The sequence below is a fragment of the Cavia porcellus genome, unplaced genomic scaffold (genome assembly GCF_034190915.1).
Source record: "Cavia porcellus strain 051 isolate PalLab524CR breed Dunkin Hartley unplaced genomic scaffold, mCavPor4.1 scaffold_33, whole genome shotgun sequence".
In the NCBI taxonomy this organism is placed as follows: domain Eukaryota; kingdom Metazoa; phylum Chordata; class Mammalia; order Rodentia; family Caviidae; genus Cavia; species Cavia porcellus.
The window spans coordinates 33976961-33997263 of NW_026947516.1; the positions used below are offsets into that span (position 1 = coordinate 33976961).

The following is a 20303-nucleotide window of genomic DNA, read 5'->3' on the forward strand; positions in this document are numbered from 1 at the left end:
TTAGACTTGGGTCCTAACCCCAATACTCAAAATCTGAAACACTTCTAATCTCAACTATTCCAGATAAAGGATGGTCACCATGTAGAAAACTCTGGCAGCTAACCACGAAGCTGATTCATGGTATGATGTAAAGTGCAAGATGAATTTCAACAGAGTGAGAGTGGAATTAACCATGAAAGTTAAGAGTGGACATGGTGGTGCACATCTGTGATCCCAGCTCCTTGGGAGGCTAAGGTACGGGGATCACATGTTCAAGACCAGCCTGGGTAACTTAGGAAGAGCCTGTTTCTAAATAAAAATTGAAAATGATTGGGGATGTAGCTCAGTGGTCATGTGCAAGGCTCTAGGTTCAATCCCCTGTATCACAATTTTTTTAAAATGCAAGTTAGCAAGCTGCTGGCACCGTAACCAAGAGGGAGAGAGCAGAAAAGAAAAAGAAGGGATCAATATGAGAGACAAAGATTCCAACATATGGAAATGAAGAAGATAGAGGAACCAAAAATAACTCTAAGTCTGAATATGTCGAGAAGTGTCAGCAACACTGACAGAAATATGGAGAATAGGAGGAGGAGCTGAGCAGTTTAGCTTAGTTCCTCTTGAGCCTGACATGAGGTAGACAATCTAAGTCCTAGAGTCTAATTGTCTATTAGAGTTTCGAGCAGGGATCTCTTTTAAAAAGTTACTTAAAGTCAACAATGAAACAATCTTCTGAGTGTAGGAAGTGGGAATTTATATTAGGAATTTGATCAGCGTTTGGATGTTTGCAATAACTCCTGTGAGGAGCTCACCTCAAACAATACAAAGAGAAAAGCCAGAAGCAAGAGCTGCAGGTGCAATACTTCATAGCTGTGTAAAGACTTCAAGAGCTTCAAATAATGTGTCCAGTGTAGTGGTGCACTCCTGTAATCTCGGCACTCCAGGACATTAAGGCAAGAAGTTAGAAAGTTCGAGCCTAACCCAAACAATGTAGCAATTTAGCAAGAGCCTGTCTCAAAATTATAAAAGTATTTTGTTTGGTTTTCTGAGGAAGGGTGTCATTTTGTGGTGCATGCGAGCTTTGAATTCACAATGTAGCTCAGGCTGGCCCTGAACTCATAATGATGCTCCTGGCTAAGTCTGCGGAGTGGTGAGATTACAGACATGTGCCACCATGCCCAGTTTAAAAAATAATTTTTTAAAGGCTGATGATGTAGCTCCATGTGAAGGCTCAGAAATAATGCCCATACCAAAAAGGAAAAAAAAAAAAAAGGGAGAAAGCCATATTCATACTGCTTAACTTCTCAGTTTCCATTTTCCATATGTAAACTTAGAATGTGAGGTTAAATTATCTTTAAGCACACACCCTCAGACTTTTACACTGCGTGAATTTATGAATTAATTATGTGACCATTACTCAGAATCTGATGTTTCTGAAAATTAGCAGTAGAGGGCAGCAGAAAACGTGCTAAGGAGGCTTTTGAAAGCTCTAAGGCTGTGCAAAGCCTAATACTGAACTACATAAAACTTATTAACAAAAAACTAAACATAGATTAACACATTTAACTTTCATATTAATCTTTTAATGCACCACTAGAATAAAAACAGTGTTGTTCATGTCAACATCCTAAAAGTTAAAATGGAGAAATAAAAAAATTACTTGGGCTTATTTTGATTAATTGTTGGCATTTTTCTTAATAAGTTTTTATTATCTGTGAAATTTTGCAGGAGAATGTTGTTTCCACTTCTCCTTTTGTAAGTCCACTGGCTCTCTGATTTGTTTTTTGTCTCTCATCAGCTGCTCAGATACATCAGTAGAAGTAATTTCCTGATTTATACTTACAGGGACATCAAGTGTATACTGTAGTACTTGCGGAATATCTATGAAGTTTCAAAAAGACATCACAGGATCTCATCAAAGGTATGTATAAATTGTGTACTACCAATAAATATCAACACATCTTTTAGTCTTATTTTATTTGAAACACTAAAATTTAAACCAATGGGTTATTTCAAGTGCTCAAAGATATTTTATCACTTGAAGTTTTATTTCTTATCTTAGACAAATTATATATGAATAACTATATGCAGATATGTATATGTACATAAATGAGTACATATAGAGTCCTCACAAAAATATATGCCTCAGGAAAATAAAAATTTGTATAGATATTTTAATATTAAATTTGTTGAAATATCATGAGTTTAATACAAGGTATCTTTGAACTCTAGAAGTACAAAAGGTCTTCAATATGGTAGCCATTAAATTCCAAAGATTAGTACAGTGAACTGCTAAAGTAGATATATACTTTTTGGTAGGATATATATGTATATACACATATTTTTCCATGATTGCTTAAGTGCGAAAGAAAAAAAAAAAACACTGAAGGACATTTGCAGATGAGATAGTCTACGTAAATTTAGACTACATTAATCATTACTAGACAGGGGAATACCAAAATTAACCTTATGTGCAAATTCACAAATTAGAAATATGTGCTAAAGTGCAGCACTTTGTTAAATCATTTACTTGGTTTTCAGAAGAATCTTCAATATAAATTCTTCCTTTGAGACTAGCATTTTCACAAGTTCTCAGAAAACTGTTCTTATCATTTCTGGGCATAGGTGCACTTTTAATTTATAGCCAAACAACACAAGTGTGAGTCAAAAAGGAAACATAAAGATGAAGAAGTTTATAAGAGGGGACATTTGAAAAAAAAAAAAACTAAGGGATCTGAAAATAATTTCTATAAAGGCATAAATAGTAAATATATGAGATTTAACAAATCAATCAGACTCTGGTAGTTTAGTCATCATAGTAGGAAGGCAGATACAAGCATTATGTAAACAAATTATTATGGCTGTATTCCAATAAAACCTTATTTACAAAAACAGTGGATCAATTTGGTCCTTGGCTGTGGTTTGCCAACCTCTGACTTCAGTGAAAGGTAGATGCAAAAAACTACTTTTGGTATCATAGTAACAACTGTGCATTGCTAGTTTGCATATGTTGCCCTAATCTTTAAATAACACTATACATTAGGCATTCTCATAATCTAGATTTCCAAATGATACAACTGAATTTCAGGTATAGCAAATTCCTTTCCCAAGGTCACACAGTATTAACTTCTAGAAGCAAGATTCAAGTCCAAGAGTACAAATTGCAGAGTATATATTCTGTTCTTAGAACATACTGCTCTACTGCATAGTGAAGAGCAATTAATGTCACACAACCCTCATAATGAATAATTAGTTCTTCCAGGAAAAGAGCATCAACTCTAACTCAATTTAACAACAATCACATTTGCCAAGTAAGGAGAGGAACATGCACTGAATACAGAAAAGCTGCAAGAGGACAGTCAACACCTACCCTACGTGTCCCAATTGTGTATCAATGCACATATATCTTCGAGGCATGTAAATAGATTTTCCTCTATCTTTTCTATCTTCTTTATGACTGTTTTCCTCAACCATAGCCTACAATTCTATATCCTTAATTTTACAACCACTTTCCACATGGTAATGTAATATTACAGATGTTGTATTTGAATGCCAGCCACTCCCCGTCACCTCCAGGACAACATCCATACACGTTAGGTCTTCCTGATGCACAATCCCTGTCTGTCTTTCTAACGTCATCTCTGCCTGTTCCCCCCAAGAACCAGGTTCCCTACCATGCTAATTCCCTCTCAGTTTTCCCAAAGTCCACTCCTGTCCCAAGGAGTTGTACATTTTTCTTCCTTCTCTTCTGTGAGCCCTGGTTCCATATCCACCCTCTGGCCATCAGGTCTCATCTCAAATAATAACTGAGAGCCCTTAACCACACATTCAGGATTTTTATCCCTAAAATGCAAAAGCAGTACAGGTTTCTGTCTTCCTTGTCCCCTAGGTATTTATCAAGACTGCATGGAACTTTAATAAAACCCAGATACTACCACAAACAGTAAAATAAATCATTGGAAAAGACTTTGGAATGAAGAGGTAAGTAGCAACAGCAAAAGGAAAATCAGAAGATTGGTGGCCAGTGGGGAATGGAGCAATTGGGGCAGAACAGATTCTGTCTGCCTCCTGAAGAGTATATTGGAATGAGAGCAACTGAGACACCTGAAGAGGACTGAGATGGATGCAAAAGCAACATCCAGCAGCTGCCACTGGGCATCATGTAACGTAGCCGTATGGAATAAAAGACAGAAAAATGTTATCTGCTGTTTCATAGATATTGGGTCAGTCTAGGTGGGGTGCAATTTAGTTCTCTAATGTCTGTTTATACAGATATAAACTTATTTTAGAAACTTTACCTTGATATTTAAAAATGTCTGTTCTTTGGAGCTAAAAATAGCTAATCAGTTCATCACATACCTAGATCATATTGCTATTATTTCACACCTTACTGCTCTAAAATTCCTGTCACAAAACAGATAATTTGAATTATCTACTTTCTATCAAATACAATGATTCTTAGTCTATTTCTGAAAATCTAATTTGATGGCTAAAATAATACAACTGTAAATCAATATCATCTTTCCATTAACCTCACCAAGTAAATGAATAATTTTGTGTTTAGTTCTGCTTGGATTCTTATGTCCAAAGGTAACAGCTGCTTCTATGAGCTTAATCTGATGTGTGAAATTCCTTATTTTAGAAGCTGTAAAACTTTGTGCAGAAATACTATTAATTATAATTTTGCTTTAATTTGTATATTTTCTCCATATTCTTTCTTGCTATCTCATAAATTGAAAAAGAAAACCTTGTGATCATTTTTAAAATTACTTCAAATGTATCTGGAGACAAAATAGTTGAGTAAAAAATTAAGAAAACTAGCCACACTTGGTGCCTCATGTCTATAATATCACAACTCTGGAACACTGAGGCAGAAAAATTGGAAATTTGAGCCCAATCTCAGCAATTTAACAACACTTAATCTCAAAATTAAAAAAGGGAGGCCTAGGAATGTAACTGAGTTTGAAGGCCCTATGTTCATTCCCAGGACTAGAAAAAAAAAAGAAAGAAAAAAAAGTCATACTAGGATTGTACTGATGTTAAATTTTCTTACTGTTTCAATCATTAATTATTGTTAACTATGTCAATTATGCTTGTTACCTTAAATATTTATATAATTCTAGGCATAGCAATCAAGCTCAATGAAAGGTTTTTGATTGGATACTAGATATTAAAAAAACTCCAAAGCACATGATAGTTGGGGAAATTTGAATGTGGGTCACATGATAGGTAATAGCATTTACTGGTGCTAAATCTCCTTCATGTCACAATTGTGTTCTAAAGTCAGTAAAAGGCTGACTTTATTCTTAAAAGATACATATCCAACAATTCAGGTATGACATATGCCCTAAAATCAACAATATTCAGTGATTCAAGGAAAAAACACACAAAGAAAAAAAGAGAGAGAGGAAAAGGAAATGGAAAAATTATATAACTGATTAAACTTTGTGATGGAACTATGGTTCTTCATTGTACTGTTACCTTGAATTGTATATAAGTTGAAACTTTCATACCCATGATGAATGTGTGTGTGTATGTATATATATATATATATTTTTTTTACAAATATACCCTAATAAAATCTTTTAATTAAGAAAATGTTAGGTTCAGAATGGTGGTAAATGCTTGCAATCTTAGCACTTCAGAAGCTGAGGCATGATAACTGTGAGGTAAAAGCCAGCCTGGGCTACTTATCAAGATTTTACCTCCAAAAAATTTTTGAAAACAAAAAAATAATAAAACAGTAAACCTTTAAAAGTAAAAATTCAGGGAGAAGTAACTGTATTTAGTTAAGTAAAGAAACATTTACATTATAGCACATTTGTAAGAGCTTAAAGGAATAATACCTTATAAATCTAAAATAACCATAATGCATGTGGCTGGAAATGTTTCAGTGACTTGATACAAGTATTTCCAACATCATGTTGCTGTTGTATACTACTTTTGTAAGTTTCCCAATTTACTACTATAATACTGATATTTAACATAGACTTTGAATACTCTTCACTCCTACAAAAAGCTTCTCAAACTCAAAAACAATTGTCTCAAATGTACCTGTGCAAGAACTGTGCACACACCTGTAATCCCAGCACTCGAAAGGCTGAAGCAGGAGGACTGTTGGAAGTTCGAAGCCAGTCTGGGATAATCGTAGCTCAAGGCTAACCTGAACTACATAGCAAGAACTTGTCCCAAAAAAACAAAAAACAAAAAAGAAAGGAAAGAAGGAAGGAAGGAAGGAAGGGAGGGAGGGAGGGAGGGAGGAAGGGAAGGAAGGAAGGAAGGAAGGAAGGAAGGAAGGAAGGAAGGAAGGAAGGAAGGAAGGAAAGAAAGAATGAAAGAAAGAAAGAAAGAAAGAAAGAAAGAAAGAAAGAAAGAAAGAAAGAAAAGAAAAGAAAAGAAATGTGCTATATATATGTGAATATTGTGACTTGGGGCCGGGGATTTAGCTCAGCGGCATTAGCGGCATTGCAAGCGAGTGGTCATGAGTTCGATCCCGAGTATCAAAAAAAAAAAAAAAAAAAAGATCTAACTAAACCAGGTCTATTTTCAAACTCAAAGAGATTTGCACAAGAGAAATGTCTGAGAGAACTAGACTAGAGACAATTCAAACCAAAGTTCACATATACATATTCTATTTTGAATACCAAAAATCTGTCTCTCCCTAAATCACTTAGGTGACAATTTTGAAACAATGGTCACTGTAGATAACATTTACTTGAAAATATTCTGCCATGTAGAAAAGCACCATCATAAACTCAGTGAACCAAAAAACTGAGAGTAAAATTCAATGGGAATGCACAGTGACCATGTTTTTCTCTAAAACTTATCACCATAACTGAACTCAAGAGCTGTGTTGTCCCTACAAAATTCTGCTTAAGTTTTTAGGCCTTCTTTTAAAAACACAGAAGCTAAACTAGTGTAGTAATTAGGAAAAGAGGATTGACTAAGTTTTACAAAAAAGAATTTGATTTAACCAGTAACAGATTTTAGATTAACAAAGTATTTTAGAAACGCACAGAATGCGGACATGAAGTCAAGAAAAGGAAGCTTTTAGTTGCATTTATTGTCCGACTCCATTGATTGCTTGCTTCATCTCACATCTGATTTAGTAAGCTAGAAAAGCATTTCAGATGTTGCAAGATTCCACCTGAGTTCTGAAAATAAAAGGCTAAGAAAGTCTGAGATGAGAAATGAGAGGAAATGTAAACAGAATGGTAGGGCCCTTGGCCTCTTTTTTCTTACCTTCACTAAACAGTCTGTTCCTTTGTTTCTGCAATTGGCCAAATAGAGAACCAACTTAGGGGCACTCTGCAGAAATGTTAACAAGTCCTTCCGGGTGAGACCAAGAGACTGAGCTGGTCATTACATTACCATTCTCTTTATAACTGTTTCTATGGAAAGAGATGTTTGCACTTAAGTCTGATTTGTGCTAAAGAAGCAGTGGGAAGTCCCAGGAAATGAGGAGGTAATAACTGACAAACCCACATTGAGCTACAGAATGGTGTTTCTTCCCCTTTTTTGAAAACTGAAACCTATCTGTGAAACTGTCTCTTGTTAAAAAAATTGTTAATGCTACACATTATGTAAGAAACCTTATTGACATAATTATTCTTCCCATGAATTCTTTGGTGACCCTCTTCCTAAGAGACCCAGAGTTACATATGACTTCACTCATCGCTTATCTACTATTTTTAAAGTATTCTCACTTTTATAACTTTTAAAAATTTAAATAATGCATTTTATCTCCAATTACCAAAAGTCAAAGTTTTGTGCACAAAGTTATGGAGAACCAGGCACTCTTGTACACTATCAATGAGATTATAAACATATTTGGAGGACAATTTCCCAGTATCTGTCAAAATTTTAAATATTCACACTATTCAACTGTTAGAGTGAACTGTATTTATGTCCACTGATAGAAATGGATCTCTAAAATACATTGTTTAATAGGAATTCATGTTTTAAATTGTATTGGAGGGGTACCAGGAATTAAACTCAGGAACTCACACTCACCAGGCAAGCACTGTGCCACTAAGCTAAATCCTCAGGCCCTAAAATTGTATTTTTTTCATTTCTTTTTTTGTCTTTTTTCCTTTTTTTTATCGGTACCGGGGATCGAACTCACAACTGCCTGCTTGTAAGGCAGGTGCTTATACCGCTGAGCTAAATCCCCAGGCCCCTAAAATTGTATTTTTAAGATGCATATATTCACACTATTTAAAAGGATATTTCTTTTCTACATTGATGCAAAAAATTAAAAATAAACAAGTCTTTCTAGAACAAGACTATATTCTATCTTTTTGAAATTTCTATCATATGTTTTACTTTTTCATTGTACAACTAGTGTTTTTAAGCCCCGTTAAGCTTTTTTTAAATTTTATGATCCAAGCATATTATAATCCGTGTTTTTTCTAGGGGACATACAAGAATGTCAGCAAAGGGTCAGCTCTTCTTGCTCCCCAAAAGAGACTTTTTTTTTAATTAAAGTTTTCAAAATCATTTAGCTGACTTACTCTTAACTGCTTCAAGTTAACTAGCAGTAAAATTTTACCCACTGTCCTTTTCTGCCTAACTGATCAAAACTAATTTCTAAATTGTTAGTTGATGAACATTTCCATTAGTTAGTTATGATAGTTTTGTTCAGTGATCTAACTTAAAATCTAATATTTAAAAGTATAGTAACATTTTTCCTTGTTAGTGTTTCATGATTTTCTATACTACCTCAGAGAACTTTACTTAGATTTAGTGAAAAAATCAGGTTCCTCCACATGAGACATTTGAAACTACATTTGAAACTATTACAGTATTTTCAAATATGACTTGACCTGCCACCACAAGAAATACCAGACTCATCATCCCAAGGCCAAGTTCATTGTAGTGTAATCCTATAACATCAGGTTCCAAGGCTGGGTTTAGTGGTGCATGCCTATAATCCCCAGCACTCAGGAGACTGAGGCAAGAGGATCCCCATGAGTTTGAGGCCAGTCTGGGCTACAGTGAGTTCAAGGCCAGCCTGAACTGTATAATGAAAGCCTGTCTCAAAGACAGATAGCAGGTTCCAAGGATGCCTTCAAGCTGTGATGACCTATCAAAGGTTTATCTGAAATCAAAAGGCATACAGCATCTTCAGGGATAAACACTGTTTTGTTTTACAACCACAACCATGTGGATATTTTAGAGCAGTGACGGTTAATCTTTTAGAGACCTAGCACCCAAACTGGAATCCAAAACTCACTTATTTATTGCAAAATGTCAACACTGCAATTAATCCTGAGTACTGATGTTTTAGTTTAGAAAAAAATAACTCCTGAGGCAACTTGGCTCACATGCCAACAGAGAGGCACTCATGCAGTAGGATCACCACCGCTGCCCTAAAGTCAGTCTTACCTAACTCCAGAAACGCTGGTAAGTTCCACAAGAACTCCCTTGGATGTGCCAGGAACTTAGAATGTGTGGTGATGCCATCTCCTCTGGTTTGGCTTCAGTCACATGTATTTCTTTATTCAACTACAAAATGCAGAATTTGTTTATACTCATTCCTTACTTTGTCCCTTAAGTTATTCCTTTTATAAAAATCATCCTTTCCAGAAAAAAATTATAATCAAAAGTTGGCACTATATAAGGGTTGCTTACCACTTCTCCTGTCATAAAACCTAAACATATGAAATTGGCTTTAAACTGCTTTTTCTTTGCTGACTATAATAAAATAAAATTATATCCTTTTTAGGTAAAATCATATAATATTATTATATGATTTTCCATCAACCTCCTGGATGGTAGATAAAAATTATTGCCTTGATTTCAGTTGCTCTAAATGGATATTATTTCTATTATCCAATTACCTCTGTTGGTGTAAAAAATATCTTCCAATTTATTTTTCATTATGATGTTCACATTTAGCTGTTTCAATCTTTACCAAGTTTCTTCCACCTTAATCACTCTGTACTCATCTCTAAGTATTCTTATTAGCACTGTAAATTCCTCAGCAGTAGACCTTTCTGTCACCTCCTACTTGCCAATATCTAGTTTTGTTTTACAAAATTGATAAAATTCATTACTGCCTTTTCCTAAGTAAAGGAAGATGTATAAAAATGTGTTATGTATATTTATGCACATATATACAAAAACTGATCTGTTCATAACTGTTCCATCTAACTTCAACTGTATCAAGATACATTCTGTCTTCCTAAAGCTTGCTATTCAACCACTTATAATATAGTTTTCCCTTTCAGTACCCCAGTGACTCACCTTAAGCTGTTCTGAAAGTTACCCGAACTCCTTAAACATCTAGTCTAATGGCTTTATCTCACTCTATATTTTCTTTGGCATGTCACAGTGTTTGAAACTGGTCATCAATCACTTCTCTTTTTTTACTTGTTTTTGAAAATTTCATACAGTGTACATGATTTTTTAATGGTAAATGGTGTACAAGATATATAGAAAAAATGAAACCTTTCTCCCCATTTTATTTCTAGGTCTCCCTAACCCTTTATTTTTCAATTGAAACAGTATCCTGTTCTGCTTTTTCCTAAGCTAATCCTTATTGTCAGCTTTCTGAGTATCAGTTCAAATATTACATGTATCTTGTTTTGTATCCAAATAGTACGGCACTATCTATACCATTCTGTACCTTACCTTTTTTCTATATAAATTTTTCCATGACAGCGCTGATAATCATCATTTTTAACAACTACCTCCTCTATGTAGCATATGTAATAATGTATCTAACCAACTCCTTATTGATGCAAATCCTTCACGTAAGACCTCATCACTACTACCCGGTTGATTTTATGTCTTTGAATACTATTAGTTATTCTATCTCCCCAATTTCTAATCTCCTTAATCGATTTCCTATCAGCCATTGTAGGGGAGGATTTCTCGATATTAAACAAAGGACCTCAATGAGGTACATCGCCAGCTTTTATTTTTTTATTTAGTTTTGGGACAAAGTCTCACTAAATCACTAAACTCCCCAGGCTGAGTTTGAACTTACCATCTTCCTGCCTCAGCCTCCAAAAGTACTGGGAATAGGCATCAGCATGCCTAGTTTTATCTATTCCCTAGAACTGAAATTCCTAGACCTCAACTTTCTTTTTCTTCTTTCTTTCTTTCTTTCTTTCTTTCTTTCTTTCTTTCTTTCTTTCTCTTTCTTTCCTTCTTTCTTTCTCTCTTTTTTTTCTCTTTCTTTCTTTCTTTCTTTCTTTCTTTCTTTCTTTCTTTCTTTCTTTCTTTCCTTTCTTTCTTTCTTTCTGTGCCTTCCTTTGTTGAACTCATCAATTGCAATACTTGCTATTATCATCTTTGGAGGTCCTGTGTATCAGTATCTCTAGACCTGATGTCTGCATCTTATGATCACCAGAATTTCATTTATAGGCATTTGACTACTTAACATAAATAAGGCCAAATTTTTAACTTTTGGCTCCAAGAATCACATCTGACCTCTATGGCATTACCTAAGCTTACCACATTAAAACCTCTCTAATATCATCTTATCCTTGATCTCTACATATGATTAGTCACCAGTGATTGTCAACTCAACAAAATAGACAAGAGTCATTTATAACTGAATTTGATTTGTGCCTCTAAGAAAAGTAAACTAGTGCTCAAATGACAATACATAATGATACAAAAATAAATTTTTTCATAGCAATGCACAATATAACATCTTTATAAACACAATTGTCTCTTCCTGTATTCATTTTCAGTTTATCTTAATAATTTTGTAACCATTGTTCCTACAGACATAATGATAATATTCTATATAAGGCTTTAATGTACTTCCTCTACAGAAGATTGATTTTAATTGACACTCTATAAAATTAACATGAGCATTTGAATTTAGAAACATACTATACATCCCATAGAGTAAAATTAATACAGCATTTAAAATTTTTTGGTTATACTTCAGTAGGTTTAATTTATACCAAAGAAATCTACAAGGTAAGCTCCAGGGTAGTACTGCTTATCTGGAGGACAGGATGACAGACTATAATTGCTTTATTAAGTACAACATTCTGAATTCCTATGAAGCTGTAATAGCTTGTTGTGCATTAGAGATTTTGTTATTTGGGATATAATTGACTGTAATGTATACTGTTTGCTCTTGAATAACTCCCATTTTCCACCTCAGAGAGGTTTTCATTTCAGCATCAAATAATATGATTACTGCATTTGTAAAGTTTCTGAAGCATCTTGAAATACCTTCAGTTGAAAAATTTTTAAATGAAATATCATATAAATTAAAGGGTGAAATTGAATTTAATCACAGATATTTCATTTTAAAGCCATGTATAATACCCAGAATAACTCATCCTGGTTTGCTGTTACCCCTTAGTTGGCTTCAGTCAGAGCTAGTAAGGCAAGTATCTAAAAGCTTAAAGAATTAACAGTCCTATTAAATATTTTGATTTATTGTTTCTAATTGTCATCTTTTGTTTTATCTTGGCACTATCTGCTTTAGCAATTTAGCAAACATCCCTTACACCAAAACTCAAATATCTATGATTAACTCTAAATTAGCCCTTGGGAATATTTGACACAGTTTCTGCTACACAGCCCATTTAGACAAACTTCCATCTCTCTTTACTAGTTTTTATATTTTCCTCTGTTGACCTCTTCTTCCTCCTCCCACAATCTTACTTTCAAATCTTGGTACACAGAGACAAATATCTTCTCCTTAAACTAAGATAATCCTTTTCTTCCTCTACCATACATTTTTTGGTTCTGTTCCCTGGTTGAACAATTGAGGATTTCCACATTCCTGATGTTATTTATTTTTCTAACCTTTAAAGTTCATACAACTGAGTATTTGCATAAACTCTGCTTTGGAATTCTAATAATTTTTTTCTTTCAAGACCAGGAAACAAAAGGCTCAGTCAAAAGCTAGTGGAATCACAAGAATTTCAACTTTCATACATTGATTTTCCTCTGCTATTTCCAACTGAATCATTATCTCTTTTTTTGTTTGTTTGTTTTGGTCTGCCTTTCAGGCAGGAGGGAAACTCAAACCTGTTGATCTTTGTTCTTGCTGTTGCTTCTTTAAAGGACTGAATTAAATGAAATGATGAAAAAGATACATTGAAAAAAGATATGGAAAAAAAGAAAAAGATATGGATTCCATGTCCCTTAACATTTTTTGCTTCTGCATTTTCAGGTAAAATCTGAACTATAAACCAGGCTTGGTGGCACATGCCTATAATCCCAGCACTCAGGAGGTTGAGGCACTGTGAGTTCGAGGCTAACCTGGGCTAACTGGAGAATTCAAGGCCAACCTGAACTGAATAGTAAAATCTCATCTCAAAAAAATAAAAAAATAAAAAAAAAATCTGAACTATACTATAAAGAATGAGTAGAGTCAATCTTGCCACCCATACATGATAGTGGGCTACCATAATTCATGTATCTTCCAACCTATAGAACAGCAGCTTTGGAAAACAAAGTTTCCAAGTTTAGATGTGACTCAATTTCCAGATTTCTAATGAAAATTTTAGTTTCTCATTAAATAGAAGTTCATAGGTTCTTTATGAAAGTTAACTGAACAGTTCTTACTCCATGAACCAGAAGTAAAAAGGACTAGAAAAATTAACCTGCCTAATCTTTGGTTATGCTAATCCCAGAAGACTGTGCAACTTGAGGCTTTATTTTTCCTACTGCTGTTTATTGAACCCTGGGTCCTATGCATGGTAGGCAAGGACTCTAACATTACATCCCCAGCCCTAAAATGAATTTCTTAAAGAAGAAGGACAACACATTCTGAAGCCAAACAAGAGTTTCTACACCCCAGAAATAGTTCCACATTTTAAAAATTGATGTTTGCTTGGGAATACTTCTTCTTCATTTCCTGCCCCCCCTTGATTCTATTTTTATCATGCCATAGCAATGGCTTGTGTTAATAAAAGCAGTCAGAGACACATGAGGTCTGTGAAGGAGAAACTGGAACTTAAGTACAAATAACATTATTTCACAGAGCAATGGAGAAGTGAAAATAACGCTGTCAAACTCCATATTTCCTCCCTTTCTGTGGAGGGGAAGAAATTCCCCATCACTGTCTCCAAAGGGCCACATTTTTTTTCAGGCTTTATATTGTTTTTATTAGAACCATCTCTGATAATCTAGAAAACAGTGATAAAAAACTGCAAAATAAATATATAGGAAATCCCAAAGGGCCACATTAAATCTTCCTTCCACCCTGCGTTTCTTTGAATTAAGCTCAAGGACATGTATATATTAAATTACATGGTCAAAACTAGCTTTTCAAAGGTAACTTCTTTTTTTTCCTTTTTTTATTATAAAGAGGGTAAGATTAAACATGTCAAAACAGAACAAAACATATCATAAGGGGGGCTAGGGATTTAGTTCAGTGGCTGCCTTGCAAGTGTGTGGTTGTGAGTTCGATCCCTGGTACCGATAAAAGAAGAAAAAGACAAAAAAAAAAAAACAGATCATAAGGAAAAAATTTTAAGAAACACAGATTTCAAAGCAAGTCCATTGGAGATCTTCACTGTCTATCTTATTGTCTCTAGTTTTCTTCCAAATAGTTGTCCCCATCTTAACACATTTTGAATACATATTGAACATTATAGAACTAATCAAATCATTACAGGCTGATGAAGGCTCTTTAGGTCTTCAAGACCTGACATTGGGGAAGTCAATAATGACTGCCATAATTGAAAGGTTTTTTTACTGTAGTCGTAAAGGCTGGGAGGCGGAACCAAAGGGCTCTATCTTGAGGTCCGCTTTTCCTACCCCTAGGCGATTTACCTGTGGCACAAAATGAATACCAATGGGCTACCTGTGCATCACTAATACTCCTTAGACACCACCCCAAACCTAAACTACATATATGCCCCCACACCATGTGTCTGGCGGAGAGAATGCCAGACCCCGGAGAGAATGTCAGATCCCAGAGGGTCAGGGGGTCTCTCCCCACATTATTAAAATAGAGGTCTCATTTTTATTTCATACTTTTTTCAACGCGCCAAAATCCTATCAGATGGTTCCCTTCCATGTGGAAAATTCTAGCAATATCTCTCATTCTCTTCGTAGTAGCTGTCCTTGTCTTTAAGTATGCTGAAATTGAACATAAAAGACTAGAATAATATCAAACTGAACAGTGAATAATAGTATTGCTAGATTTTATATCATAATGCTACAGAATTAGCATCAGGTTTCTTAGTGTCTCTTCTTCAGAGTATCTGTTCATTACATCATACTTTATATAATTTGTTTCCATAAAATGCTTAGAAATTCTCCCCATGTGTGAATCTCTACATGTATATCTATCCTTTCTGTATTATAGGGAAAAACAGATCATAACAAGACAACAAAACAAATTCCTAGAAAAACATGAAATGAAAAAGATATATAAAACCACAATATTAGGTGATCTAAAGTAGTTACTATGCTTTCTCTTGTTATTTTCAATAGAACTGTCCACATCATCACACATACTATAACTGAACATAGCATTACATAGCTATTTTAATAAAAACACAACTTTGGAGACATTGTATGACTTCAAAAGAAGTTAAAAATCAAACCGGAATGGGTATTTTATTACATCTTGTCATCTTCAGAGTAGTTGTTTCTGCTCTTAGTGTTGATACTATCAAGCATACCAAATTCGAATAAAATCAGTCAAGGTAAAACAACAGTCTAACAAACCAGCTTCAAATAATATCACTCATAGGAAGACAGTGCTAGTAATACAGTGCTTCAGTTTAAGTTAATAGGAAATTAAAGATAGTTACTGTGGTATAACCTGCTATTTTGGGGATAGCCGTCTGTTCCCCCAAATCTAGTATGAGTAGACAGAGCCAAACAAAATAAAATCAAACAAAAGAGCTATAAGACTACTGTGGCTTTTAAATCCTGATACACTATTAACAATGTTCTCTGCCTTCCTTTTTTAGGAAATTTCTCACCTTTCCTTTTCTCACGGAGCTTTGTATATTTTGGGTCCCACTAGCTCATTTAGTTTTTAGATTAGGGGGTCAACCTGTTACCTAACTGAGTGTTGCTGAACCTTTTTACCCCTGAGCTGGATCTTCAGCTGTACTCCTTTACTTACTAAAGCCACAAGGGTTTCCTTCCTTCTAGCTGTGTAGGTCTACACTGCACAGAAGTGTCATAACTTTCCAACCTATCTGCAGCTGCTGGACGAGTTGTCCCTATTTCTCTCTGGTTCCCTGTCACATAGAACATCATTTTCTCATCTTTGATTTTCAGTTTACTAACCCTCTTTCAGGTTGAGTATATTTCCTATTCAGAGCATCTCCATGGATCCTGCCTCCTAATCTACTCCGCTCGTATTTCTTTTTGTTATTGTATCAGGGCTATCTATATTAAAGATTATAGCCTACCTTCTCTGCCTCATTTATGCTATTCTATTTTTCTGCTATTATTTGTCCACTTTTCTCCTTCTTTCCACTGTCTACCCTGTTCATTGAGGCCTATCTGCCACTGTTGCTGGAATTCTGGTATTTTTTTCTCTCTCTCTCTAGAATGTCCTTGAGTATTTTTTGTAAGGTTAGATTGGTGGTTGTGAACTACCACAGTTCCTCCTTGTCTTGGAAACATCTTATTTCTCCATTGATTTTCAGAGAGAGTTTTTCAGGGTACATCAATCTGTGTTGGAGGCTATTTTCTTTCAGGGCTTGGACTATTTCCTCCCAGGCTCTTCTCAATTTGATAGTTTGTGTTGATAAGTCTGTCATTATTTTGATGATTTTTCCTTTGTAGGTGATCTGCTTCTTTTCTCTGGCCACTTTTAATATTCTGTTCTTGTGGTGGATTTCTTGGATCTTGATTATTATATGTCTGGGTGTAGATCTGTTTTGGTTGTAGTTGGTTGGAGTTCTGTATGCTTCATTTATCTGGATATCATTTCTTTTTCCTATGCTTGGGAAGTTTTCCTTAATTATTTCTGTGAATACTTTTTGTAATTCATTTGTGGTTACTCCTGATTCTTTGCTCATTTTTTTATTCTTAAATTATAGATTCTCTTGTCATCTTCTAGCCTTTAAATTGTTACTTCCTGGTTCCTTGTTATTTTTAATAGGTATTTTATTTCATGATCACACACTGTAAATCTCTCTTCAAGTTTTGAAAGGCTAGCTTTAGTTTCTGTCAAGGCATTTTGCCAGCTTTCAATGGAGTTTTTAGTTTCCTGGTAATCCCATTGGATCTGTTTCATGTATTCTAGATTTTGTTTATATTCTTCACCAAAGGTTTCTCTTCCTTTTCTGGGTTCCTCCATTCCTCCACCTGTTTTTTCTTGAGAAGGGCTTAATATTTGTTTAATTAATCTTTTTATATCTTGCCTCACTTGGATTAGAATTTCAGTTTTAAATTTGTCTATGAGGTCATGAAGGTATTTCTTTATGTCCGTTGATGTTGTGGCTAATATTGTATGATTGCTGCAATGGTTCTTTTCTGTATTTACCTCTCCTGGGCTCATTTTCCCAGAGTCAGCAGCTGGAGGTTTTCTCTTATTTTTTTCTCTTGTCATGTTTCTTGTTTCTTTCAGACAGGTGTATGGTGCAAGTCTCAGGCCCTTCCCATATTGCCTACTGTTTTTCTGCAGCATGCTGGCTTCTCCAGTTTGCTGTTATCTGAGGTGCATGCAGGTACTGCGGGCTAACAGCTCTTCTCTGAGCCAGTCAACCAGCAAGTGCCTTCAGCAACTTAGGCTGTGCTGTGGTGGATGTCACAGGTTCAAGACAGTTTCACCCCTGGCTATTGGGTCCTGACCAGGGGCATGACTCAGCCCAAGCTGATCCCACCACTCCTCTCTGAGCCAGGGGCAGCTGACAGATACCACCACAGCGCCGGACTCTGCTCCACTCCAAGATGTCTTTCAGCTGGCCTCACCTACCATGGGACCCAATTTCCAGCACTCACCAAGAATTAATGCAATTCTCCACCTTGGCTACACTCCACACTGTGCCTTGTCCTCCTGTCAAGGGCCTGGGACTCACCAATTCCTGTTATCGGTGGCCACAGCTTCAGCATGACCGTGGATCGTGGGACTCCACAGCATTCCCAGCACTGTGCGCGCAGGATGGGACTCAGTGAGTGCGTCCAGCTCCAGCCCTCCACTCGCATTCTGCATTTTTTCTTCCTCTTCCTATTTTTCTTTTTCCTTCAGTTTCCTACTGAGGTTCTGAGAATCCCTCTCCACTCATCCAGCCATCTCCATGCTGTCAAATTCCAGCACCTGATTTGTTTTTTCCAGAGAGGCTCTCTACCCAGCTAGCTAGCAAGCCACCATCTTCAGGATCAAGGGTAACTTCTTTCTAGAGTTATTTACAGCAAAACATTTGTAATTCTTTGAACCCTTGGAGATGAGAAAAAAAATATATTTTAGGCTAATAAAAACATCTTTCAAGACAAATTATTTTCAAGACACATTTTAAATCCACTAGTCCCTCTACCTTCATATTTACTAGAAATCAATTAATTAGTTTTAAATTTAAATTTTTTTATTTATTTTACGCATTTATTTATGTTTTGGTAACAGGAAATAAACTCAGGATCTTGCACTTTCCAAGCAGGTGCTGTTTCTTTTCTTTTTCTTTTTTTTTTTTTTGGGGGGGGGGCTTTTTGAGACAGGGTCTCACTATGCAGTTCAAGCTGGCCTTGAACTCACTTTGTAGCCCAGGCTGGTCTCAAACTTGCCACAATCCTCCTGCCTCAGCCTCCCAAGTGCTGGGATTACAGGAGTGGGCCACCATGCCCGGCTAGCGGGTGCTGTTTCTTTGAGCTACATCCCGAGCCCAGTTTTAAAGTTTTTAGAAGAAAGAAAAAAGTTTTTGGTTTCTTGATACTGGGTCTCATATGTAGTCCAGGCTGACCTTGAATTTTGCAATCCTCTTGCCTCAATTTCCCTGATGCTGTATGACATTGGGCTTGAAAATTATCTTTTGTATCAACTCATTTGGAGGAATTATCTTGATGTATGCAAACTTCCTTTTTGGGTTTTTTTTTTTTTTTGGTACTGGGGGTCAAGCTCATGACCTTGTGCAGGAGCTTATGTCACTGAGCTAAATCTCTGTCCCCAAAACCTTCCTTTTTGAAGACTTATTATCAGAAATTCCCATCATAAGACTAGGTAAGAATCCAATCTAGTATACAGAAGTGCTTAATTGTGCAAATATCCAAATCAACTGACAGATCTCTCCACTGTTCTTTAAACAATCTTTTACATTTTATGTACTTGCATCACTAAAAAAAAAACAGAAAAGGATAACTGTATGTGACACAGAGTGACTGTATTGATCATTTCACTACATAGATGTATCTTAAGATAAGTGTAACAGAAATCAATTTGTACACTTTAATTATATTCAGTAAAAATGTCCTTTAACAAAAACAGAAACTAGAAAAAAATTTAATTAAAAAATGTGACCTAATCTGGGTGTGGTAGTACATGCCTGTAATCACAGCACACCAGAGGCTGGGGCAAGAGAATTGCTGCAGGTTTAAGGCCACCCTTAACTCCATAGCAAGAACCTGTCTTTAAAAAAAATTGGACCTGAAAGTAAAAAGTAGAAACAGGGGAAATGAATAGAACAGAAGTAGGGTGGTATAATAGAGGATGGACATGATCAAACTATGATAGATGCATGAAGGCAAGAAAAAGTCACAGCAAAACCCATTAATTTGTACAGTTAATGTGTGTTAATAATTACAACTTCAAAAAGAAATACTAAAAAAGTGGTCTTTTAAAGTAGTGCATCTCCAACTTCGAAATGCTTTGAAATCCCCCGAAAATGTTGTTCAAGTCCAGATTAGCAGATCTAGAAGGAAGCCTGATGCTGGATACAGCTGCCACTACCAGGGTATAAAACACCACTCATCTGTGGGAGACCACGCTTTACCTACTGAGTTAAGCCAACTAAGTATTCATGCAGTTGCCACATTTCTTTTTGTTGAGGTATTAGTGCTACAGGTATTTTTGATTTTTGTTGATTTAAAGTTTTTCCAATCCTTGGGATTGAACATAGAATCTTAACCCTGAGTTACATCCTCATCACTTGTTGTATATATATTTTTTTATTTCAATGCAAGGTCTCTCTAAATGGTACAATTGTGTAGTTTAAGCAATTGCTCAGGTTTAGTATACTCCTGCTTCAGCCCCCAGAATGCTAGGATTACATCTGGGTACCACTGTGTGCAGCTATCACAGGTTTTAAGACACTTTTCTTTAGCCATTTAATATGAGGCTTTATTCAGAACAAATGTCTTAATCTATAGAGTTCTTATTACATGTGTGGTACAGACTAAAGGTTTGATGTATGTTTTTTTTTTTTTTTTTTTTTTTTTGC

The 20303-nt window shown here is 35.5% G+C and overlaps 1 protein-coding gene and 1 long non-coding RNA gene across 51 annotated transcripts in view; one reads left to right on the forward strand and one right to left on the reverse strand.

The window, feature by feature from the left end:
- Tasl (TLR adaptor interacting with endolysosomal SLC15A4) overlaps window positions 1-20303 on the reverse strand; it is a 111227-nt gene that overhangs the window by 9480 nt on the left and 81444 nt on the right. For 31 of the 50 annotated variants that reach the window (XM_063242854.1, XM_063242848.1, XM_063242861.1 and 28 more), the window contains one exon: window positions 17955-18313. The exons of 11 other annotated variants lie outside the window; for them this stretch is intronic. In XM_063242854.1, coding sequence (XP_063098924.1) covers window positions 17955-18088 — 134 coding nt within the window. In that variant the 5' untranslated portion in view covers window positions 18089-18313. Of the gene's footprint in view, window positions 1-7218; window positions 7996-9363; window positions 9484-17954; window positions 18314-20303 lie in introns of those variants that run through there. 8 more of the 50 variants (XM_063242877.1, XM_063242873.1, XM_063242867.1 and 5 more) reach the window with 2 other exon arrangements.
- LOC111755419 (uncharacterized) lies at window positions 1571-13298 on the forward strand. The gene is made up of 4 exons (XR_002789972.2): window positions 1571-1731; window positions 1822-1897; window positions 3866-3957; window positions 13130-13298. It is a non-coding gene; the product is annotated as an uncharacterized LOC111755419 (long non-coding RNA).